General features: G+C 39.6%; 1 protein-coding gene across 1 annotated transcript in view; it reads right to left on the reverse strand.

Moving 5' to 3' along the window:
- Nucleotides 1-24067, reverse strand: part of LOC142996739 (teneurin-3-like) — a 187811-nt gene that overhangs the window by 93284 nt on the left and 70460 nt on the right. Inside the window, exons 4-6 of the mRNA XM_076147792.1 lie at nucleotides 19509-19682; nucleotides 13463-13527; nucleotides 1615-1734 (exon numbers count right to left, since the gene is read on the reverse strand). Coding sequence (XP_076003907.1) covers nucleotides 1615-1734; nucleotides 13463-13527; nucleotides 19509-19682 — 359 coding nt within the window. The remainder of the gene's footprint in view (nucleotides 1-1614; nucleotides 1735-13462; nucleotides 13528-19508; nucleotides 19683-24067) is intronic.

Consider the following 24067-nt stretch of genomic DNA (forward strand, 5'->3'; position numbering starts at 1 on the left):
TGTTCCCAACCCGATTCTGAGCCAGTGCATTTTTTTGAAGGTGGGAGGAATCGGCAGCACCCAGAGGAAACCCACACAGACAGAAGGAAAACATCCAAACTCCACCAAATATATTTTGCTGTGAGGCAAAAGAGCTAGCCCAAATCTTTAAAGATACTTAGGACAGCATTAGCATATTCCTGTCTCATCTATGTCCGCTGTAGCTTTGCTGTTTCTATCTGTCTTGAAAACTGAACCCTCATTTGGGCAACTCAACCACTTGAACCCAAGCAGACCCATCACAAGACTATGGCTCAACATGTTTGTGGTGGTTCCATCCTTGCAAGCATGTGTAGAGCATCAAGTATGCTTTAGCTTCACAGCTCACATGCATTGAGAGGACCACCAGTAAGAAGCAGTGGCAAAGCACAGAAATACTAAAGGTATCCAGTTTGTTTCAGTTTTGTTTTAATTGGCAGGTTTTTCCTGCTTAATCAACATGTGTGGACGTTCCCGATTAATTACTATGTGTCTCCTCAAAATCCCCCTGGGCTGAAATGGTTTAAAAAAGCTGTCACAAATCAGATATAGACAAACAAATCTGAACTGGACATTGAAACCTGTAGTATTTATATTACAAAAAAAACACATTTGCGTCCTTTAAAGTATTTAGGTAAGTTAGAGTTTTATTCGTGTGCCTTTTCTTGATTATTCATTTTATTTTTTCCAGAACTGAAATTAGATCAACAAAATGACAGATGTGTTTTTTCTGTGATATTAATGTTTTTTCTTCTTGGTAAAGGATGCAAACTATGTTGACAAAGGTTCCATCATTAAGTATAAAGTAGAGTATACAGAGTATAAACTTTCCATTTCATCTGTGCGGATAGAACCTTTGTCTCCCCATTATGACCCAGAATTAATTTCACTCTAAAATGCAGTGATCTGTAGAGAGCTGCAAAAGACCTCCAAGAAAGCCAGATCTCACATGCCTGCAGTCACACTGTGACCTGTGACCCTCAGCACACTCCAGCAGATGGTAACATCAGGTAAAACAACACCACAGGCTCTATTGTGAAATGACATTCTCATGTCAAATGGATTATGTGTGTTTTTTCCCCACAGAATGGGGAGTTCATAGGTAGAAGATGAACTGAATCCTATTCCAAGTTAAATGGTTTTCACTTTACAGCGTCAAGAACATTTCTAGTTCAATAAGAAAATCCTTCACGGAAGTAAAAAGCAATAAAAACTAATACTATAAAAAAATACTAACTTTCTTCTCTGAGGTAATGGTGAGTAAAACATGACCTGTGCCAAAGAAGGTCATGATTTACTTCCTGTTTGTCTTTTAGTAAGCAGAATAGCTCATTAATCCTTGAGAGGCTTCGGTGAATGCTGGTGAAACTTTGAGTGATAGACACGGAGGTGGTTTACGTGTGGACAGGACATCCATGTGACCATTTGACCACTTTATATTGAGGTTCATAACTCCTTCATTTGTGGACCATATGATGAGTCGTTCAAGCCTCCATTTATTCATATTGTAAAAAAATCAGCATAGCATTTATGAACTAGCACATTATTGCAAATTAAGACAAAAAGGGTTCTAAAACAATGTTTTCAGTAGCTCACCATTGTCTGTAGACACCATGATGGTGTTAGGAGTTGTGTCTCTTCCTCCTCCTCCATTTTCAAAGGCTCCATATCCTTCACTCTCCTGCAGCTGCCAGTTTAGACCAAACAGGTGCATCGCTGCAGAGAGAACACAAGAGGAGGGAAGGAAAGAAAAAGGAGAGTAAGAGAGGAAAGGGAATTTAGATAATACGTGACAAATTAAAATGATGCAGAATGGAGGGGAAATAGAGAGGACAATAAAGAAACAAATAATACATCAGAAATCAATGTGGGGGGTAGAAAACAAGGAAAAAAAGTCAAGCTAAGAATTTTTTAAGAGAAAATAGAAGAAATAAATGAAAACTAGTAAATCAGATAGAAAGATAGATAAGTGTCTGCATGTGTGTGTGTGTGTGTGTGTGTGTGCTTATGTATGTTTGTGTGTGTGTGTATGTGTGATAGAAACAGTGAGGCCAGAGCAGAGCTTTGTTATATTCTCTGATCAATTCACACAGTACAGTATGTTTTTATAAACATTAATAACATGCATAATGCTCAAAGGCAACAAAAACCTGGCATATTTTAGCCCGTAAAGAAAAACATATTCACACACACACACACACACACACACACACACACACACACACACACACACACACACACACACACACACACACACACACACACACACACACCGCAGTACCCTGGGACAGATAGATTCAAGTGCTTTAGCATCAAAGGAAGCTGCCAGCAGCTAATCTGACATAACGCAGTAAAACATTCACCTCTACCACCTACCTGTTTTTATCTCTCTTTCCTTACCTGTGTGTGTGTGTGTGTGTTTTTGTGTCTTTGTGTCTGCCCTTGGGGTTGTAAAATCATACTACTCCTGTTTACCTTTCACCTACAACTGATGTATAACAATATGCTTCTATACCTAAAAAACAGACAAAAAAACCCTCAATAATAACCCAATTTTTGCTGTCAAATATTCAGTCACTTGTGTTTTCTATGTTAGAAGGCTGCAGAGGGACCGCTACCTTCCACTGAATCAGATGAGACATTAATGTGAAGTGTGAAGCAGCAGAAGGGGATTTGGCTTTGTGCTTTGCCTGCTCTGCTATTGAATAGCCTGTAATCTAGCTCTGGACTGACATGACACACTGATATTAAACAGCAAAAAGAGAAAAGTTTTTAACTTAACAGAACTATCTGACAACTTAGTTACATGTTTATGTAAGACTTTAACCAATATATGACATTGATAGCGTCTATAGAGGAACAGAAGAATAACAGGATAGACCCGCTAGCAGCCAACACAACCTGAAAGTGACCAATAGAACTGAAAACATGTCCTGAGGGTGGTGCTAGAGTAAAGGCCATCCACATCACACTGGTTCATCCTCAGGAGAACATCATTCTCCTCAGCAAATGTTATGGTAACCAGCTCATGTACTGGTGTTTATAATGTAACAGATTTTCATGTCAGACAAATACGTATGTCTGATGTTAGCTAACTTTTAGTTAGCTAAAATAAGATGTTACTGATCAATATGTGGTCACCAACTGTGAGTAGCTCTGTATATCTGACACAGTGCATATGAGACAACTACCAGCAACATTTCAGTTGAACAACCTTTATGTGAGATATTGAGAAAAAACAGGTTTGCAACTGATAGAAACCTGAAATGTTAAGTAACGCTGGGTGTGATATGCATCCAGTCTAAGCCCAGAAATATTGTGCACTGTATGGCCAAAACTCACTTTGTATTAAAATGCGATCTGTACCCAGATGAAGAAGTATGAATGCAGATAAATGTATGCAGGTAGGATTGTTATTAGAGTGGAAACTGACCTATCAAACTTTAATCAAATCTGTCCACAAGTTAAGAAGTCATCCCCATCCTACTCTTAATATAGTTATTTTGATTAGGGAGCTTGGAACATGGGACTTGCTGTAAATAGGTACATGCACCTGGAATATGGCCAATGATGAAGCACACAACCATGTCATTAGGTATTTGAATGAATCTCATCCATGAAACAGGAAGGAAACACAGGATTATGCGTATAACCTCACCTACTGAGATCACAATGCAGCAGAACCCCGACAACAAGGCAAGGATCAGAAGGCATTATTACCAGACAGAGGAAGCTTCCCATATAGACCCCTGCCCATGTAACAGCAAATGTTCACTAGATAAAAAGGTGATGAGGCAAGCTAACACAACAAGCAAAAATGCCGATCCACAGTTATGATTTACATGGGGGTTTACTAAATGTAAATCTACTAATTTACATTTAGTAAACCCCCATTTATATGGGAACCAGAGGCGAGCTGGTTCACGTTCTGTGTAGAGTCCTTAAGGGACGCGGCTTGGGAGACGGAGGGTGGCCAAAGAGTTGCCAAAATGTGACAAGGTGCCCTTGAGCAAGGAACCAAACCCCCAATACAGCAACAAAAACATCTAATGTATTAATACAGTCTAGAGCTTTTTAAAGGCACCCAAACCCCCAACCTTCTCCAGTGCCTGTGGTACCCCATCGGTGCATGTGTCTGTATTGCATTTTGTGTGTGCATGTAATAATTGCAGGGGTCTGAAACACAAAATTTCTAATTCATGAGATTAATTAAGGGGGGGTTTTTCTGTTTATCAACAAACACACATTTAAACTCACACCCACAAGTCTCAATGTCTCAGTGGACACTGCTATGGATTAGTATACTATTCACTGCTAACTTCAAACGCAGGAACCATCTAACAAAACAAAAAAAACGGAAGCACAAAAACCTCAGAAAAGAGTCTTAATCCAACAAAAACAGCAAAAAAGTAATCCAGAAAGAAGAAAGCCCAAGTAAAGGGAAAACAAAAGGAACATCGTCACCAGTTTGCTCAGTGAGATGAGGGTGATTTTAGCCCTGGTATTGTTCCCTGTTCTACAGTGTGATTGGGTTTGAGCTGTTCCCAGTCTTAGCTTGGTGTTATGCACATTCATTCTTGCAACTCCCCCCACGACTCTGGTACAAACAGGAGTTTGCTACACTTCTCCAGAGAAGAGGCTCATCTCAACACTCGAGCCCCTCCTGGTAGTGAGTCAGCTGACAGGTTTGACAGATCCAATAACAACACATTAAACCAAAAAATGACAGGAAGACAGAAGAACAACCATAGGCCTGTACCCACACAGTGTGGAATACCATTACTTAATTATGACGTGTTTACCAGTTTGTGTCACCTCAGCCTATAAATTAAAAGAATCCTGTTAGAACTTTACCAGAAGTCCGTTGCACTGCATTGTTGGATTGGCTAGTTTATTAAGGGTGCATGTCGACCTGCCTTAAAATTGGGTCAAAAGAAGCTTCCTTAGTGGATAGCATGTTTGTGGTGTCTAAGAACTGGGACAGCCGGGATGTCAGGGGCACGCATATATTGACACAAACATGCTGTCAATGGAGACGGCTCCCTATGGAGACACAGCCAGAGAATATAATTTATTCTAATGCAGGAAGAAAATGGTGCCAAAGTGATGAGAGCCACGAGACTCTATTTAATAAATAGTTGGGAGAAAAAAACCTTCTTCTCAAGTTACATTTTTTTCATCAAAATACAGCTCTTTGCTAAAACAAAAACCCCAACTAGTAGAGAAGTTAGAAATGCTGAACATTAGAGCAGGCTGACATCCCAAAACGGTGTTAAGATGATAGCATAAACATGTTGATTTAACAGGAAGACAGAGTAAAGACTGGATGACTCCAAGCTGATATGAGAGAGAGACCTGTCAAGGACCAAATACACATTCAACTTGGAGCATTTAGAGAGAGAGCCCTGCTATCGGTTCATTCCACTGACCATACACACACACACACACAGACACACCTTTGCCTCATTAAATTAGAGTCATGCTGTGCTATACCCGTTACCCACAACCCCTCCTGGTGAAGACAGGAGCAAAGGGTCATGGGAGAGTGCTGGCTAATCGACAGGAGCCTGTGTGCATGTGTGAGTGTGTGTGTGTGTGTGTGTGTGTGTGTGTGTGTGTGTGTGTGTGTGTGTGTGTGTATGTGTGTGTGTGTGTGTGTGTGTGTGTGTGTGTGTGTGTGTGATAAAGTAAGAGGATTAATGGCCATGGTAACAGTCATACAACGCTAGTTCTTTCACCAAACCTTTTTAGGTAAATTCACTCAGTAATTACTAAATTACTAGTCTACTGGCTCACAACGTTTCAAGGAAGACAATTAGTCAAATGAACTGAAATTCTGAAGCTGCTCCACTTCTCTGTTTACTTTTGAACATAGTGTAAGAAAAGGTCATTGTGGTGCTGATTCACTATGTATGAATACATTCAGTGAAACACATAAGTCAACACATACAAACTACACTGTGATGGACAGACAGTGTTGAGACAGCCTCTGTCACCTAATAATGACATTTGATATGAAGAAGAGCATTGTTGTTGTCAGTATTCTGCCCACATTGTGATCAATGTTTTAAAGCCACTGCTTTAAAGTGGACCAGTGCTCACTGCAAAGCAGTACCAACACCATTGCAGGGGAATATATCAAATGCCCTGTGACAGGACATGGAGAAAGTCTACAGTACAAATAAAACACATTCTGTTATATCTAAATCTTTAAAATTATGAAAAATATGTATTTTTTCTGTTGCTCAGCTGCAAGAAATTCAAATTAGAGGCCTGTTCCTACCATCCCTGCAATGGATGCCTTCTATGTGGTGACAAATTTGTCGTTCTTTCATTTTGGTTGTGTGGTTGTTGCATATTAAATGAAAGATTCATTCAATAGAAGTCTGATTCAGTATTCAATGCTGTTTCGTCCTCATCTTATATTATCTTATATTGTAGATGCGTCCTTGGCCTCCCTACATTTAATCAAAGTCTCCTTCCTCACAGCAGTGAGATGAGATGTCAGCATTGGAATCATCCCAAGGACCTTTTTCTTCCTGAGCGCTGCAGTGGAACCGCTGTGAATGATGGAAGACCCACAGTATCCCACTGTGTTCAAAGCAGAGCTGGAACCAACAACCTGGTCTCCACCGTCAGCCTTAACTGCACCTCTTCAGAAGACCAGGCTGATCCCTGTTCAGCCCTGTTAATCTGACTCATACTGAGGGGGACCACAGAGGCCCAGTCCACCACTTGAAAGGCAGGAAATGTGTTTGGAACAAAGATGCTGCTGACAGTAAAAGCTTTGAAATTTCTCATTTCACATCCCGCTCTATTGTACTGACACTTCTCTGCTCACAGGAACAGAAGCCTGACCATGACTGTAAAACCAGATCAATGTTACACTGCTCGCTTCAAATAAAGTACAAAACATTTCTAACTAAGAAAAACAACAAGATTGACAACAAGCATTACTTGTTTATATGCCTTTAACCTTAACAATATTGAAATCATTTACAAGACAGTTGAAACTTGCATATATCATAATACATATATATATATATATATATATATTTATATATACACACATATGTATATATACATAGCAAGTTTCAAGAGCCTGCTATTTTTTTCAATTCATGCAGAAATGAATTGAGACCAGTGTCTGCATTTTAAGTCATTTAAAAAAGCTCTAGACTGTATCAATTCATTAAATGTTATTGTTGCTGTATTTGTCCTTGGTTCAGTTCACATCATTTCAAGATAACCAAAATATATGAAACAGTCATGTGTGGACGCTCACTCCATTCAAAAGGTGGCAGGAAAGACTAAACCTAAACAGGGAAGAAGCAAACTTGATGAAGTGGAAAACAAGTCCCAGTCTGCCTGGAGCAGACTAAAGCATGTGGTGTCATCGTGCTTTTAAAATCTCCTTTAATTCAATTCAAAATGTATGTAAGACCAAGAAGCCAACATCTTTCAAAACACTGATATGGTCATTTAACCTTATACTTGAAAGTTTCTCTTGTTTTGTTCTGATAATAATTTCATAGCTTTGAGAAATATCAATACTTTATTTTAACAGAATGAACATGGAGGTTGTAGGTGCTCTACTTTTTCACATTTTATTACATTGAAAAAAGAGAAACTTCTGTAAAGAAGGTCAACTTTAAATGAACTCATTTACAAATGGTGACGTGAACTCCTGTCACATGAAAGCCAAACTCATGCCCTGGAGCTGACTAAACACCAAGGCTGCTTTGAGTATTGGCTCTGTGACATTGGCTGTCCTTATGTCGCAAATTACACACACAGCAGATTCTTATGAGATTAACCTCCACTAATTATTACAAAGTATTATACTGTAGGCCCTGAGGTAACAGCAGTCCCAGGCCTATTGGGCTTACACCTGCATGCAAATCATTTGTTTAAAAGGCAAAGTATAGGAGTACAGGCTAATTCCTCAAAAAGGTAAAACTGAACAAGCAGCGTATCCATCCTGGTTTACTGTGACAGACTCAAAGCTTTACATGAAGTAAGACTACAAGGCTTGCATTCAAAAGGTTACTTCAGACACAACTTTTTCAGAGATCTGTATTCAAGTATCTAGAGTAAAAAAGATCATTATATTCTGATTATTTCTCTCCTCTTTATCATCTGATGGAGCGGTGTGTTACATTACATTATATTACAGTTATTTAGCAGACGCTTTTATCCAAAGCGACTTCCAATAAGTGCTTTCAACATAGGTAGGCAAAGGTGTTAAACATGGTGGCAGAACTTGATTTTCACACCAAAGACAATGCATCCAGAAAGACAAACCCATAGATTTTCCTTTATGTTGTATGTTGTTGCATTCACATTTGAACATAAAACATAAAATGAACATGTTGGATTTTAAAATATCAACAATAAATACTTTTTTTTTTTTTTTTTACATTACCCAGCCTGTTTTTTGTTTTTTAAAGAGTTTTGATAATGTCAAAGATGGCAACTGACGGCGATACAAGATTTTTTACATGAAAGCAGCTGCATATTTATGAGTTTTGCACACACACATTTCCCTGTGAAATGTAATTATTATAAAAGGGTTAAGTCTCAATCTAGAAATAAAGAGGGAAGTATACAGTATGTGCAGTATATCAAGTAAATATGTGTAAATGTTACGTCTGACCTTTGCTGGTACAGTGATGAAGAAAAATTATTATTACATATAACTGCACATCTTTGTCCTGAAGTATTGAACCGGAAATTAGTAGAGTTTGAACAAGGACTAAAAATCTGCATCTCCCAGTGGGAGTCACAATAAAACTTGCCCTGTAATGGCTTTACCAAGCAGCAGTAAGCAGCCGCAGTGTCTTTGTTTGATACAGGGCCTGAGTTTATGGGGCACAGCTAGTCTCAATTAGTCACAGAGGAAGGCTTTGTTTGTGTGAGTGTGCATAATCACACTTTGCGTGTGTATGTGTGTGTGTGCGTGTGTGTGTGCGTGTGTGTGTGTGAGAGAGACTGAATACAAGGTGACCAGAACAAGCCTCCCTCTTTGGATATGAGCTGCTACATGCAATATTAACTCCATTTTCACTGTCACTTTACATATGAACAGAATAATTCAGCAGTCCATTACCTCAGCCAAGGGGATGATGTGTTCATCCAAGTGGGTTTGTTAATTTCTAAGCAGGTTTACATGAAAGGTTCTGAATTGGTTTTCATATTTCATATCCAGCAATTAGGAGCAAATCTGTGTGAAAACATGAATAGTGTGCTTATCTGAAAAATGTTCACAGCAAGAGTTTCTTGGCGATGCGTGCATATGTGCTAAATGAGCTGAGCGGCTGAGTTTGGAGTATTCCTCTTCTTATTCCCCTCACTCCCTCCTGGAGTAAGAAGGATTTCATCTAGTGTTTGTAAATTTGAATAAGAACATAAAAATGCATTTGACAGACATCAAACCAAACATGTCAGATCTTTTACTGCAGCTCACAAGGCCGAGACCCTGAAGGAGGGAAGCAGAAAAAATCTGTGCACGCAACGGTCCTCAGGCACACACACTGTATGACTGACACATACATGAGCCCAGACACACACACAAGAATAGGCATGGATCATGTGTTGTCTTGTTTGTCATTATGTCAGCTTGTCAAGGCCAAAGGTAGTGAATGTGTGTGTATGTGTGCCAGGGGTATACACTGTATGTGTGCCTGTGTATTGTTGTCCACATATTTCCGGGTGTGTCTACATGCAGCGGCATTCTTGGGCAGTTAAGTAAACAGTTGTGTGCCTCTTGGTTTGTGTGTGTGTGTGTGTGTGTGTGTGTGTGTGTGTGTGTGTGTGTGTGTGTGTGTGTGTGTGTGTGTGCGTGCGCGTGTATCTGTATCTGTATCTGTACCTGTATCTGTATCTGTATCTGTATCTGTGTTCATCCATGTGTGTGAGATGGATACAAGCCAGTGTGTATGTGTGTGTCAAGAGGATATGTACATGTCAATCATACAATCCCAGGACACTCTAAACAGATGCTTTAAATGAAGAAAACATCTTTCTAACAATGCTGCATGAGGGAACTCATGCCACACACACACACACACACACACACACACACACACACACACACACACATACACACGTGTAAAAACACACACATGCACACACTCGCCTGTGGCAAACTATCAAAGTCCAAGGACCAGCTGAGCTCCAGTCCTAATTGCTTCTGTTCATTGTGGAATTCGATGACCTTTGCAAAGAAAACGACTATCTTCTCTCTCTGTCTCCTTCTCATTCTCTCTCTGAGATATACAGTATTACTAAAGACACACACACACACAGACAGATACCCCCCCAGCCCCCAGCCCCCCACACACACACGTACAATCTAACGAGGAGCTGAACACCCTGACAGTTTTACAGTTTTAAATGGGTGCAGGGGAAAACAAATGCCTCCAGCTGTACTTATAGGGCTCCATTGCAACCCTGGATGCTGCTTTGTTTTTGTTTTTGTAGTCCAGCTTGTAATAATAATAAATAAAATTATTATTCTGTGCTTACACTCAAGTTTTGATTTTGATATTAACAATGTGCATCTGTGCAATGTGTGTGTGTGTGTGTGTGTGTGTGTGTGTGTGTGTGTGTGTGTGTGTGTGTAGTATCAATGCAGTATTGCAAAAATGTCATCTAGATCACAACAATCATATCACACTGATGAAGTGAAGTAAAATGTTTTTTTTTTAAATGTGTGTTATATATCATTTGTCATTGCTAAGCTATTAAGCTTTTTCAAATTGTTTTCAGGTTGTTGTTTGTTGTAATTTGGTTCATGTTTAGGACCTCTACAACTCATAATATTATATTATCATTATTATAATCACTGAGCTCAAATTAATGCATTAATGAAACATTTTTTTAAAAAGCGTGTTATTACTTTGGTACCATAAGTATCAATTCTGATTTGAGCAGATGGCAGAGAGGGGAGGGGTCACTAATACATATAAGTTTATAAAATGTTTGAGCTCCATCTGAACAATCTGCCTGTATTCTATTCTTTTTCTGTTAGGCTTGGGGTTATCCCCCTGGAACATTTTGAAATAATCGGATTGAGCGGTCAGATTTTCACACAGTGTTTTCCAATCTTCAACTTGCCACTAAATGACTTGTTGAGCTGAGGTTCTTTAGAGTGCTGGCACGGTGCGACGCTGCTGATGGGACACTCTCCACTGCTTTTATGCAAATGAAAATGACTGTTGGTATAAGCTTTTGGCAGAACGCCTCCAGTGAGTCCAGTGAGGGTGAACAGGTTAATGACTTCAGCGGCTCACTATTAAAACAGGTGTGGGGATGAGTGCACATTAGTCAGGAACCAAACCAAAAATTTCTTATGGCTGGTGAGGATTATTCACACTAATTTAAATTTCAAAGATGTCGCCATGCAGTATAAACACACATACCCCCTCAAGAAGGGACTAATTGCTTTAATTTGGGCCATAATATAACGTAATCTGAAGGGTTGGATTGTGGCAGAAACTGTCTTTCCATAGGTGAAATGCAAAATGGGAGGCTGTGTCTAACAGAATTTGAAAATGCTCCAAATCTGCCGGGCACACATGACAGGCCAGGATGCTGAGGTGTGAAATTGGGTAGGGCTCTATTTTCTCTCTCAAGCTCTCTTCTTTTTCTTCCCGTCACTCCGAGCTCCAAGGAGAGAAGAGAAAGTGAAAGCATGTGCCGTTATTCCTTTTTATATCCCTGCATGTGGATTATTATTTTTTAGCATGCTACATTCTAAAATGTTCTGGTCTGTTCAGCATTGACATCTATTCTAATTGAGACAGAATCTACTTTTTTTTAAATACATTTTTATCTAAAGGCCTATGGACCTGTAAGTGAATGTGCCAATACACAAAAAACAATGGTGGTGATCTCGTTCAGATCACCAGAAACATTCCTTAAGAAATGCTCTGGTTTGCTGCGGGTACATCCCAATCAAAGAGGGGGACGGGTCTCCCACCTAAGCTCACACTCAAAAAAAATCAGTGAAAAGGGAGATCCTCCATATTATTTAGCGAAATTGTCTGCGTAGAGTTCTTTAACAAATTAATATGTGCTCCCTCCAATTGTTCACAAGCCAACAATCTGAGTCTTTCTGTTTCATTTTGTGGAGCCTGAAGGGAGGCCAATAAACTCTGTTCAATATTTTTAAATTGCACACGTCTAATTTTAATTTCCCCAGAGATCTTTTTCTGAGGAAGAGTCCATCCTTGCAGTAATTTTAGGTTCCCATTTGGCTTTTGGGGAATGGGTTGTGTGTGAGCAGTAACAGAGAAGATCAGGCACTTTGCCTGTGTTTTATAAATAATCTTTCTGGGGGTATGAAACGTGGAACCAAACATGTGGATGCACTTACTAAACTATGTGATTTGACTCACATAGTTTAGTAAGTGCATGGATCCACCATGTGCCACCAATAGTGGTTATTGGTCAGGGTCACCATTTAAACCAATTGTATTACAGGGATTACTGACAGGTAACCTCATTCATGACAACTTCCTATTGTTGCTTCAAGACTACAAATTGTGTAAAGCTATTTCTAAAACATTTTAGAAAATTCTGCACCCAAAGTTTCTAGTAGTTGGGTTGCCTTATTGTCTTATTGGCACAGCACAAGCATGACGATACCCTCCTCATGTGTTCAGGCTCTGTTTCCATGCTTTTGCACTGTTCTCTCTACAGATGCTGAAGCCTTTCTAGTGTTTTAAAGGCTGAATAGTAAAAGACAGGTATCTGCAACTAAATACTGCATTGACCAAATAAAGTAAATAAGTCAAATGTGTGTGTATGTGTATGATACATTTTTTATGTTTACTAGATTCCTGACTGCAGCATCTTGAAAGAAAGGTCTTGCTGAGCAGAGAATGCCTCATATGACTCACCACTCACTCATTATTAAAGATATAATAATCAAGATCTAAATCACACAGTCCTATCATGACATCATTTTGTAGTGATGAATGGTCATCTGACCAAATCAAGCTTCCCACGAATTCATCATGTCTTTGTGTAAAGAACATGTTTCTGTGTGCATGCCAGTTTACCACCAGTCAATTTACCATTAAGCCCACCCCAGATATCAGCCCGCATGTCACCAGCACAGGAGGCTCAGAGGAAGAAGAATTAGGCCTCCAGACAGGAAACCCTGTCAGTCTGCTCTATCTGATGGGCTGATACAACAGGGAGAAAACACAATGTATCTACAAGAGGGAAAAAATGACTGACAGAGAAAAATGGGAGGAAGGAGGAAGGGATTTGAACGGCGATATGGAGGAAAGGACAGAGAGAAACGTCTGATTCATCGTGCTTTACTCTGGCCAGACTTATCCTTCCAACTGTGTGTGTGTGTGTGTGTGTGTGTGTGTGTGTGTGTGTGTGTGTGTGTATGTGTGTGTGTGTGTGTGTGTGTGTGTGGTCTTACCTATGCAGTAACACAGCAGGACTGACAGCAGTACAGAGAGTCCTACTGCGCTGAGTGCTGTACACCTGAAATAAAACACATCAACAAGTCAGTAAATAAATAAGTTGCAGTATTCCTTTTACACAGTAGCAGTTAAATATATTGTAAATCTCAACTTAAACATTAATGTAATCAAATCAAGTATAAAGTGTGTGTGTGTGTGTACGGTTAAAAGTGGCCCACAACGGTTTCTGCATTTGGCCAGGACATTGTCAAACACACTGATTTGCCGATACTGTGACAGAACGCTGGAGACTGTGGGCTACACAGGGGGTGTGTTCAAAAGGAAGCAGGTCTAGCAGCAGAAGCGATCATATTTGGTGCACTATCGGATGTGTTCAGACTTTATTTGAAACGTTCCACTGCTGTGCAACATGAATATGCTCTGCGCACATTTCAGCAAAATGTCTTCTCACACGGTTCATCACTACAATGCACTGTAATATATTATATAATAACAATAATAATAATAACGCGTTAACTATATATATATATATATATATATATATATATATATATATATATATATATATATATATATAGTACAAACTTGAACTGCATTAGTCTGCAGGAGCGCTACACAAAATCATAAAATGTTTCAGCACAACTTTTTGTTTGTTGCATGACTGTAGGTGCGCTGGTCTGAATCTGTGAGTCATTGTTACTTTTGTTGTATTAACATTTGGGTCAGTTTGAAATGGCCCAAAATATAACAACAAATGCCATGGGAGAATGCTTGTTTGGCTCATTTGTCAGAATGTCTGCAGACTGGAGCAACAAATTCAAAACAGAAACTTTATACTGCCAAGGAAGCAATTATTGCACAAAGCACTGACGGGTGGCAAACATTCCTGATCGCTGTCATCATTTGGGCCAAAGACCAAACAAAATGGCCTTCATGCACTCATTATATATTGCTGCTTCTCTCCATTTGCACCCCTGCACATTGAGCACTTTACTTTCTGCTTTTCTTTATCATAACAACAGACAAGGATAATATGGATGAACATGGATAATATCTAAATGAATGACTCACATTTGAACACTGTGTGGCATCACATTGTTGTATTGTACGTTGTGTCATGGTGAGTTCCTATTGTGTTGTTTAATGTTTTCAATGTGCTTTTTCCCCTTGTAGGAAAGTAAAATAAATGGATGGGAAAACCACACATTGCTTCACATGACAACATTTTCATTCATCTGAAGACATGTTAGGTAGCTAAAAGTGTTACAATCTGATTTGCTATGCATAATCTAAAGGTGTAGTGAAGGTAGAGTTTGTGCTCCGAGCCCTCTCTGGTACAAGAACAATGGATCAAAAAAGCTGTTGAATTCATGTAGCTGTAGCCTTTTTAGCATACACTGTCGCTTGTTTAAATCAGTGGCCCAGACTCACAACACCGATCAGAACAGCTGATTCTGAGTAAGATGTCTCAAAAATCACGAAATCTAGGTTTGTGACTCACAGTACACCAACAATGATCTTTGCCAATCTTAATCTGATTGTCATGTTAGCATGCTTTATTGCTGTCTCACATTTTCTATGATTAAAGTAACAAATGTGCGGCCCTGGCAGAGGTACAAGTTGTGTGAGTGCTTTCCAGTTTGGATAGTGCTATGAACAGCTGATGCATTTTGCCAAGGTTAATTTGACCGTTTCCATGCCATGTCAAACAACGTATGATGTATTCAATGCATCACCCAGAAGTATATTTTTGTCAGCGAGAACAAGTCTCTTAACAGCATTCAGACCCTTAAGACACACTAAATCTCCGCTCTCCAGGATCCTTGATTTACTGCTACATCAGTGTTGCTTTCCTGATATGATTCCACACTTTTCAATGTTATATGACTCACTTTTCCCCATAACCAAATCATTTTCATTTTTCTGAAAATGATGTGTGGGACTAAGAAAAGCCCTGGACACGGGCTAGATTGCAGCATGAATCAATATTCTGCCAATGCCCCTCAGCCAGTACCCTTAAAAATGGCTCATGGCTTCTCTTCAACCTGAGGTTTGTTGGGGCTGGGAGGAGGGAGACAGATAAGAGAGACTGAAAAACAGAGCTGGCCTTTCATTGCACTGCCTGCTCTGTTTTCCAAGATTCTTAGAAGGGGAGCACAAGGCAAGAAGGCGTAAAAACCCGGAAGTCCCGCCCTTAGCCCAAACAACGGTAACTGATGATGTCAGGAAGGCATGGTTACATTTCCAATCGGCACTCGTTGAAATCATTAATATGCGTATTTTATATATTTTCTCATATCTGACTCCAGTAAAAGTACATATTGTAATAATTTGATCTCTAATTAGTTGATTCTGAAAAAAGATCACCAATTCCCTATTTAGATTAAAACTTTCTCATTGTTATTTTAGTGCGGAAATTCAGGATTAATTCAACATGAATATTTGTTCTTAATTACACTAAGGCTAGATTCTTTGTTCAGACAGAGCGCACTTACATCGCTTAAGAAATACCACTGGCCAGGTTACAAGCAAGTCTGCTTTGGTTAATGCAAACTGATTAAGGCAACATTCCTATTAATTCAATGACATGATTGGATATTATTTACATGTTTTATAGGCTATCTTCTAAGCAACGTGGAAATATAAGTCCTCTAGAAACTACTCAAATAACCGCACAAAGGATATTCAGAAGTAAATCAACGTTAACAATTATCAATTCAATTTATTTGGTCAATTCAATATAACATTTCAACATTTTAAAGTCTAACAGTTAAACAAATACCACGAGTATCCTGATTTAAAATGTAACCTTTGTTTAGCCCCAACTTCTTCATTATATTTACAAATATTTTTCCCTTACAAAGGACAACGTTAAAAAAGGAAATCTTCAACTGGGATAAAGGGAATGACACATACACTGCCCTCATATGTAACCGTTCTGTCCTTATTTAATCTTTCTGTCTGTATTGTATACACACACACACACACACACACACACACACACACACACAATACATATACATATATATATATAATATCACTGTGCTTTATTGGCATCTGTTTGTGTGCTGTTTGCATTTATCTGACTGAGTTACTGGAATATATTGTATATTGTCTCAAAGGGATGTGTAATTTATGAAACATCTGACCTGTCACTGAGAATGTTTAAAATAGCCGTTTTAGAATTACGGCTCTTTATTTGTTGGCAATGACATTGGCCCAGAGCAGTGGTTCCCAGCAGATTTAAGCTCTGCGCTCCCTAGGGGGGGCACAGAGCTAACAATTCTGTTCTATTAAAGGGGGCCGCTGCAGAAAAAGTTTGGGAACCACTGGCCCAGAATTTCAAAAGCAGAATGGACGCTGATGCATTGGCAGACACCTAAAATGGACTCCCAATCCTGCTCAAGTTAGGATGTCAGGCTTTTAGAACATACAGTACATGGCAGCAACTGACAGGATACATTTCAGTAAATTGGTGTTTAATGCATTACAATAATCAATGAACTTGGTTTGGGATTGATTAAGCACCCTGGGGGTGCAGTAGTGAAAGGAGAGTTGAACCGTGGTTATCACCGTGAGTTGTGAAACATTATAAGCCCGATGTCTGAGTGTTTGCTCATTTTGGATGCTGCTGCCACGCTAGAATAACACCTAGTTAGTTGTTGGAGTGGTTTTGGAGACAATGAAAGATGCTCATAAGCGTGCCACAGAGACATTTTATTATTCACTCAATTTTTCCTGCAGATACATTGTAGAGATGTATATAGCACTACACTGGGCACAAAGTACTGGTTGATCTAGGACAGAGACTGGCGGCCATCAAGCCAGGGCTTTGCTATCTTTTGGGATTCATTTGTTTAATTATTTTTGTTGTGGAAAACAAGAGGCAAAATGAATTTGAAGGATAAGTCAAAATGCTACTCAGTTTCTTTCTAGTGGGTAGTGGAGCATCTTAAACTTAATATGGCTACAGACTCTGAGAAGGCTAAAGAGGAAGAAAAAATAAAACATTACTGTAGATCAGGTTAGATTAGGTTTAGATTAGATGTGGTCAGATTTGATTAGGTCACACATTTTATTAAAGAAAGGTTGTATTTTTACCCCTGAACCTTGAAAAAGGGCAATTAAAGTGGCCTTTAATTGCCCTTTATTGGGCCCTAATGACCCAGAGGGTTAAGAGCTTTTTATGTCTTTGGATGCAGAATCATCCACAGATAGTGACAGAGGGAAAGCAGCTGTGGAATCAATATATGAGCAGGACTTTAGAGCATATTGTTCGTGCTTTTCTTATTTAAAGATGGCTGCTGGTATTTCTCATGTGGAATTTGCTCATCAAAGAGAAATATCTTTTGACAGGTGGTGCCGGTCAGTGCAGATGGCACACTCATTTGAGAAGTGAAGAGAGATGGTGCTTTTGGAAGAATTGTCTCTCTGTAGATTTACAAACTCACCTGGAGGATCATAAAAGGGATTCTCTGGAAAAAAAAACGAGTATATCCACTATCTGTTGTGTCTAGAGTTCCAGCAGTAGTGGGAGACATGGAGAGCCTCACCACAGACCTTCCTGCTGTGTTCCATCACATGTTTTTTTGACATGATCTCATCCCCGAAACGAACAAGTAAAGACCAAAGCTCAACATTTTGAGAAAACAGACCCTGAGTTGTGGCTGGCGAACACAATCTTCCCCATCTTAACCTCTGAGGGTAACCAAGAACCTTATATAGGAGAGTACAGACAGCCGAAGCTCATTACAGAGCAGGATTGTGAGCCTGTGCTCAAACAGCTTAGAGTTGATGCAGTAACAAGTGAGGAAATGAGGCATGTGCATGAGGGACTTTACAAACAGGAGGACCATCTCTTCAGAAAATGGAGACCTCCAAAGTGTCCTGCAACTGAGGACAGGCCTAAAATCCATCAAGATTTGCAAAAATGTCTGTACCTGTCACACATGTCAAATAGTAGGGAAACCCAGAGAAGTGAACCTTTGCTTCTGTCTTTGAAGAACCTCTTCATGAATATTCATTGACTGTTTAGGACTCTTGTCCAAGACAAGAATTGTCTACTATTGATCTTTCGAGCAGATACCCTACAGCTTTTCCCTTGTGGATATAATATATATCTATATGTATATATTATATAATGATTGCACCAGTCTCATCAAACTCTTAAAACAATGATGAAGGCACTCTGTCATGATCATTAAAAGGTATTCTGTCATGATAAAGGTATCCCCTTTCTCATTTTTGCGGCTAGAGATTCTGTAAACAAATCAACTGCCATGACGCCGTTCAAACTAGTTTATGGCTGTCATGGCATCAAATGCGTAGTCGTATGAAATTTCTTCAAGATCAGTTTATCTCTTCAGAGACTCCCACCAACATTTATCGATATGTCTCTGACTTTAAAACACATTTTTGTGCAGTTCATCAAGTAGCCCAAAGTCTTTTACTGGAAAGTAGAGAAAAACTGAAAGTAGATTACCGCAAAGCTCAACTGCAAACTAAGGTCTTGGCTCTGCTTCTCCTATGAAGAGAATTCTAAATTCTCTGGCTCATATGAAGTAGAGAAAAAACCTAAATTATATCAATTACTTCATCCAAATGCATGACCAGAGAACAAGCTCAAGCGTGTGCCACCTAAACATGTTGCAAAATTACTATGATTCACAAGCCCTGGGAGTTGCATGCCTCCTGGTCGTCTCCGGATGCTCTCCTATTGTCCCTATAACCCAACCTGATGGGTCACTACATACTGTATGTGTCGAATACAGGAAACTTAATGTAGTCCCCAAAACAATTTCTGACAGTGTTTTATTTTCTGCGAGTCCAAAGCGGTACGCAAGGTTATGCGTGATGTAAATTTCGTAGACTGAGTACAAATGTGCATACTGCTGGGTGATATTTGTAAAGAAAGGTTGTGCAAAGTGGTTTGGCTCTACCACACATCTTTAGGATTTGTCATTAGAACAGTGGAAAGACCATATGTGCCATTACTTAAAGGACCATAAATGATTTGAATGAATGACTGTCAAGTTATCATACCTCCATGAGCAATATTTGGAGGACTTCTTGAACTTGAAGGCAGAGCGGGATAGGGTGTTCCTGGGCAAAGGTCTTGTGGGTGGAGAGTACACTGAACCCGTAGCCATGGTGTAGCCAGGGGTTGCCGTGGAGAAGAGAGGGGTGGTTCCTGTACCTGTTTTGAAGAGGAAGTGCCTGGAGAGAGACAGAGAGAGAATAACTTCACGCTGTGCAGTATATTAGAACAATTTGGATATACACACACACCCAATGGCAGCATAATGAATCTGAACAGCACTGATATTGTGATCCAGATGTTCAGTACGTGATGTCTGTACCTACTACAAAAACATGACAACAGGCTGGTCCATGATTGTTCAAGCAAGTAAATACATTCCCATATACTGTAATGTTACATCTTATCATAGGCAAGTTAGGTTCTCATAAATGAGGTTAATGTGACCGTGCTTATAAGAACTATCAACTGCTTCTAAGTAAAACATCTTAACTGTCAGGCATCCTATAGACCTTACATTCATGTTGTCATTTACGGAACGTCAGCTTGGCTTCATGCTGCTTACAATGGATTTCAGCACGAGTTTCCATTTCTCTGTTGTAATATTTTTTGCATAAATGTGACTAAACTCACACAGAATCTGGTCAAGCTCCCAAGCAGGCTCCCAACAAAACATGCAAATCATCATGGAAAGGTCTAAGCAAGCTTTCTGGTGTAATTGAAATCAGGAAAAAAGTGACTGTAATAAATAGATAAACGTAGAAATGCATAGAATATATATGCATGTCCGTGTGAATGCCTTCTTCATAAAAAAATGGTCTTTAGGGGTGTGTTGGCACGAATACGACTACAATGTAAGCCTGCAGTAATTACCAAGGTCACAATGTCTAATTAATGACAGAACGACGGCTAACGAGCATCTGTAATTACAATTAGACTGCTCTCTAACAAGGCTGTGTGATTAACAATTAGAAGCTATTATAATAAGGCCCTTCAATTAATACCTGCCTTGAGGCGAAAGAGAAAGAGAGAGATCGAAGAGGGAGGCAGAAAAAAGTGTGAAAGAGTGAGAGAGCAATTCTGCAGTCTGGATGTGAGCACAAACACATACTTAAGCATTCTTTGAATTAGAGTCCAAAAAGTGATTTGCGTTTGTCTTTTAACTACCTGACCACATGCCCAAAGAGCTAAGAGCCAACACACACAATTACCAATAAATGCTTACAAATGTCACCCAAAGCCCATAACAGTGACGGGGTCAGCCCTATGTTCCCTCAGCCCAATGGTCCCACAGCCCTATGTTCCCTCATTTCTAACAAGGCCCTATGTTCCCTCAGCCCTATGTTCCCTCATTTCCAAGATTTTTTTCAAAATAGGCCCTATGTTCCCTCAGCCCTATGAGGGAACATAGGGCTGAGGGAACATAAGGCCTAATTTTGAAAAAATCTTAGAAATGAGGGAACATAGGGCCTGATTTTGAAAAAAATCTTAGAAATGAGGGAACATAGGGCTGTGGGAACATAGGGCTGAGGGAACATAGGGCTGAGGGAACATAGGGCTGAGGGAACATAGGCATGCTCCCACGGTGACGACTCAAACAAGCAAGTCAATAGCCACAACAATTGTAATAAAGCACACAGGGACATGGTTAAATATATTCATAAAGCTAAATCAATACATTCATGAAGTTAATCCAGTAATGTTGTTCAAAAGAAGTATGAAAAGTACACTCAATAGTACTTATAGATGGGAGGATGAACATGTGCGTCACAGCAAAGAAAATAATCTATTTTTATGGGGCAATTTTGCTCTTTTTGTGAAATACAAAAAATGAGGTGGTCATGTGGACTGCTTAGAATTATGACAAACAATTTAAGCATCGCCAACTTCCATTCCATTCCAGTCTTTAAGTCTTATTTCCAGTTTTCCTTTGTTTCATAATTCATTTAACCCTTCAAGTTATTACTGCCATGGTTTGTTGTTACAATACATATTTTTGTTTGAAGTCTTTCACAATATACCAGCCACTATTTCTCCGTTTAAAATAATGACTTCAATCTTCCTGATTTATTTCATTGCAGTCAGGGTTAGCAAGCTCCATGCATAGTATGAAGCAGTTGAGCCATCAGTGTATGAATGGGTGAATGTGAGGTCTTTGTAAACCGCATTAAGTCAGAGCGCTATATAAATCCAGTGCAGTCCATTTTTCAATTATTTGAAACCCTCATAATGGCATCGCTGAGAAGCTCAGATGCATAAACAAAGACCAGACGGATTTGTGCTGATGTGTGGGCATCACCTTGGCAAAAAAATGGGGGGAGTAGGTGGTGAAATGTTATCAAGTTAAATCATAGTGAGATACAGTCTGGTACTTGTATCAATAGCAGGCGTAGTGAAACTGTGAGTGCTGTCGTCTGTCTGAAAGCTGCTGCATTAAACAAATGGGAAACCTGACCATGAGAAATCCCTTTTTAATGACTTTTAGTGTACTCAAGGCTAGACGACGTGCAAACACACACTCACAGCCTTGTATCTTCAGGCAGTTCACACTCTCATGATGCAACTCTCTCCCTCTCTGATTTGACTAAACAAGCTTAGTTCAAACTAGAAGTTCTGATGTTATTTGATCAAACAAACAAATGTGGAGATCCAATATCATTCGGCCAATTTGTGTTTGTGTCACATTGCCTCTGTTGCGCCACCTTTCTTTTCATAATCTTTCTTTTACTCAGCTTCTAAGTACACTTCATTCAACAGCAACATAGACCCCTGCCATCCTCTTTCGCTGGTTGTATGCATGTATTTGCAATTAAACACACAAACACAAAGTCTATTAAAATGATGAATGACAAACACTTGTTGTGATGAAGAGTAGGTGTATTTTTTTGTGCTAGATACATTTTTGTGCCTGCCACTTAATATTTAATCAGCATATTAAACTGCCACAAGCCTCTCCTGGAGTATGTGTGACAGCCGGCACCTTTGTTATGACTGAATAAAGGGAGTTTGTTCTGCTAGATCAGACCAGATGTGAACATGTGCTTCCACATACAGTGCCAGCGTTCCCCCAATAGCTCCTGGATGCAGAATCAGCTTTCTTACAATACAGAGATCTTTGATCACTTAATAATAGGTAACATAAGTCATTAGAAAACACTGACCTTTGCCAATTAAGATAAATAAATAAAAACAGATAAGACTGAAACTGCAGCAGAGCCAATTTCCAGTTGTTCTTTTTAGAAGGGTAGGATATTTAAGTTACTAATCATTAAAAGATCGGATTTGAAAGACAATAGCAGCCCTATATTGATCAGCTAATTAAAAAGAGACAATTAATGCTAGACTCTGTTGGGCCTACAAGGGCATTCCAATCCAAATGGCCATATAAATTCCAATCGAAAATGCATGTACTCCAATTTGTTCACAAACAGGCAGGAAAACTACAGATCCCAGGATTCCTAGGATCCACCCCCCTTTCACACCTTGATGTAACCATGTCACTGTCTCCCTTGTCGCGGCATTGGTGAAATGATGACCTACACCCTCTGAGGTCATCCTTGTCATAAAAGCCGTGGCAACTTTGACTGCTTTCTCTCTGTGCTGATCAACCGAAGCAGACAAGATCCTTTGCCCTGGACTTTCCTGCCAGTGAACACAGAACCTGTGCATCCGTTTGCTTTCATCTTTCTGTCTGACAGTGACTCAAATTGTGGATCAAGAAGAGACTGGTTCTCCTCTTTCCTCCACATCATGAAGACAACTCTCCAAATCCTTCAGGGCCAGGACCGAAGACTCGGAGCAGAGCACACAAGACCTCACTTCTTCCAGACTGATATTGATTGCATAAACTAATCCTGAATTTGTTCCCCTTTAATTTGATCATTTGAATTGATACTTAAGAAAGTTGAAATGTATGGTGAATTGCTGAGGCTTAGGTCAATTATCTGCTATCTTTTCCCCTTGTAACAAGAGGTGGTTCCCCGAGGACTTTCATTTTTCTCAAGTTATTGTTCTTGTTTTGTTTTATTTGATAACAGTATTTGCGCGGGATCGGAAGAGGAGCGATATGAGTAAGTACCGCTTCAGGCAAATGAACGAGGCGATACTTCTTCGCATGCATGGTATGGCGCGAAAAACTTCTGATCTATTTAAGGGGGCGCGAAAGAAAAAGTTTGGGAACCACTGCTGTACAGCATGATAATCAGCTACTACAACGGGGAGGTAGACCCTGGAGCCCCACTTCCGTGTGCGCCCCTGTTGATGTAAGAGCCCCCCAGAGACGAGTGTGCACCCTCTACACCCAGCTGCTCTCCGCTTTACTCTCCCAGTAAGTCATAGGAAAATATAGCAACATGAGAAACCAAACGGTAATTTCTGTTATTTCATACTTTAACATGTTTCATATTCATTATTTGTACAAATATTGATGTGAGATGGAACTAAACCTCTATTTTTTGTTGCGATTAAACATTGATAAAAACCATGTCCATGTTATTTAGATTATTATTTAGACAGTTACTGTGGGTGCCGTGGCTGACCTGGTAAGAAACAGCCAAGGACGTCT

This window comes from Genypterus blacodes, unplaced genomic scaffold, assembly GCF_046128005.1.
Source record: "Genypterus blacodes isolate CSIRO-AG114 ecotype Tasmania unplaced genomic scaffold, CSIRO-AGI_Gbla_v1 ptg000039l_1, whole genome shotgun sequence".
Taxonomy (NCBI): Eukaryota; Metazoa; Chordata; class Actinopteri; order Ophidiiformes; family Ophidiidae; genus Genypterus; species Genypterus blacodes.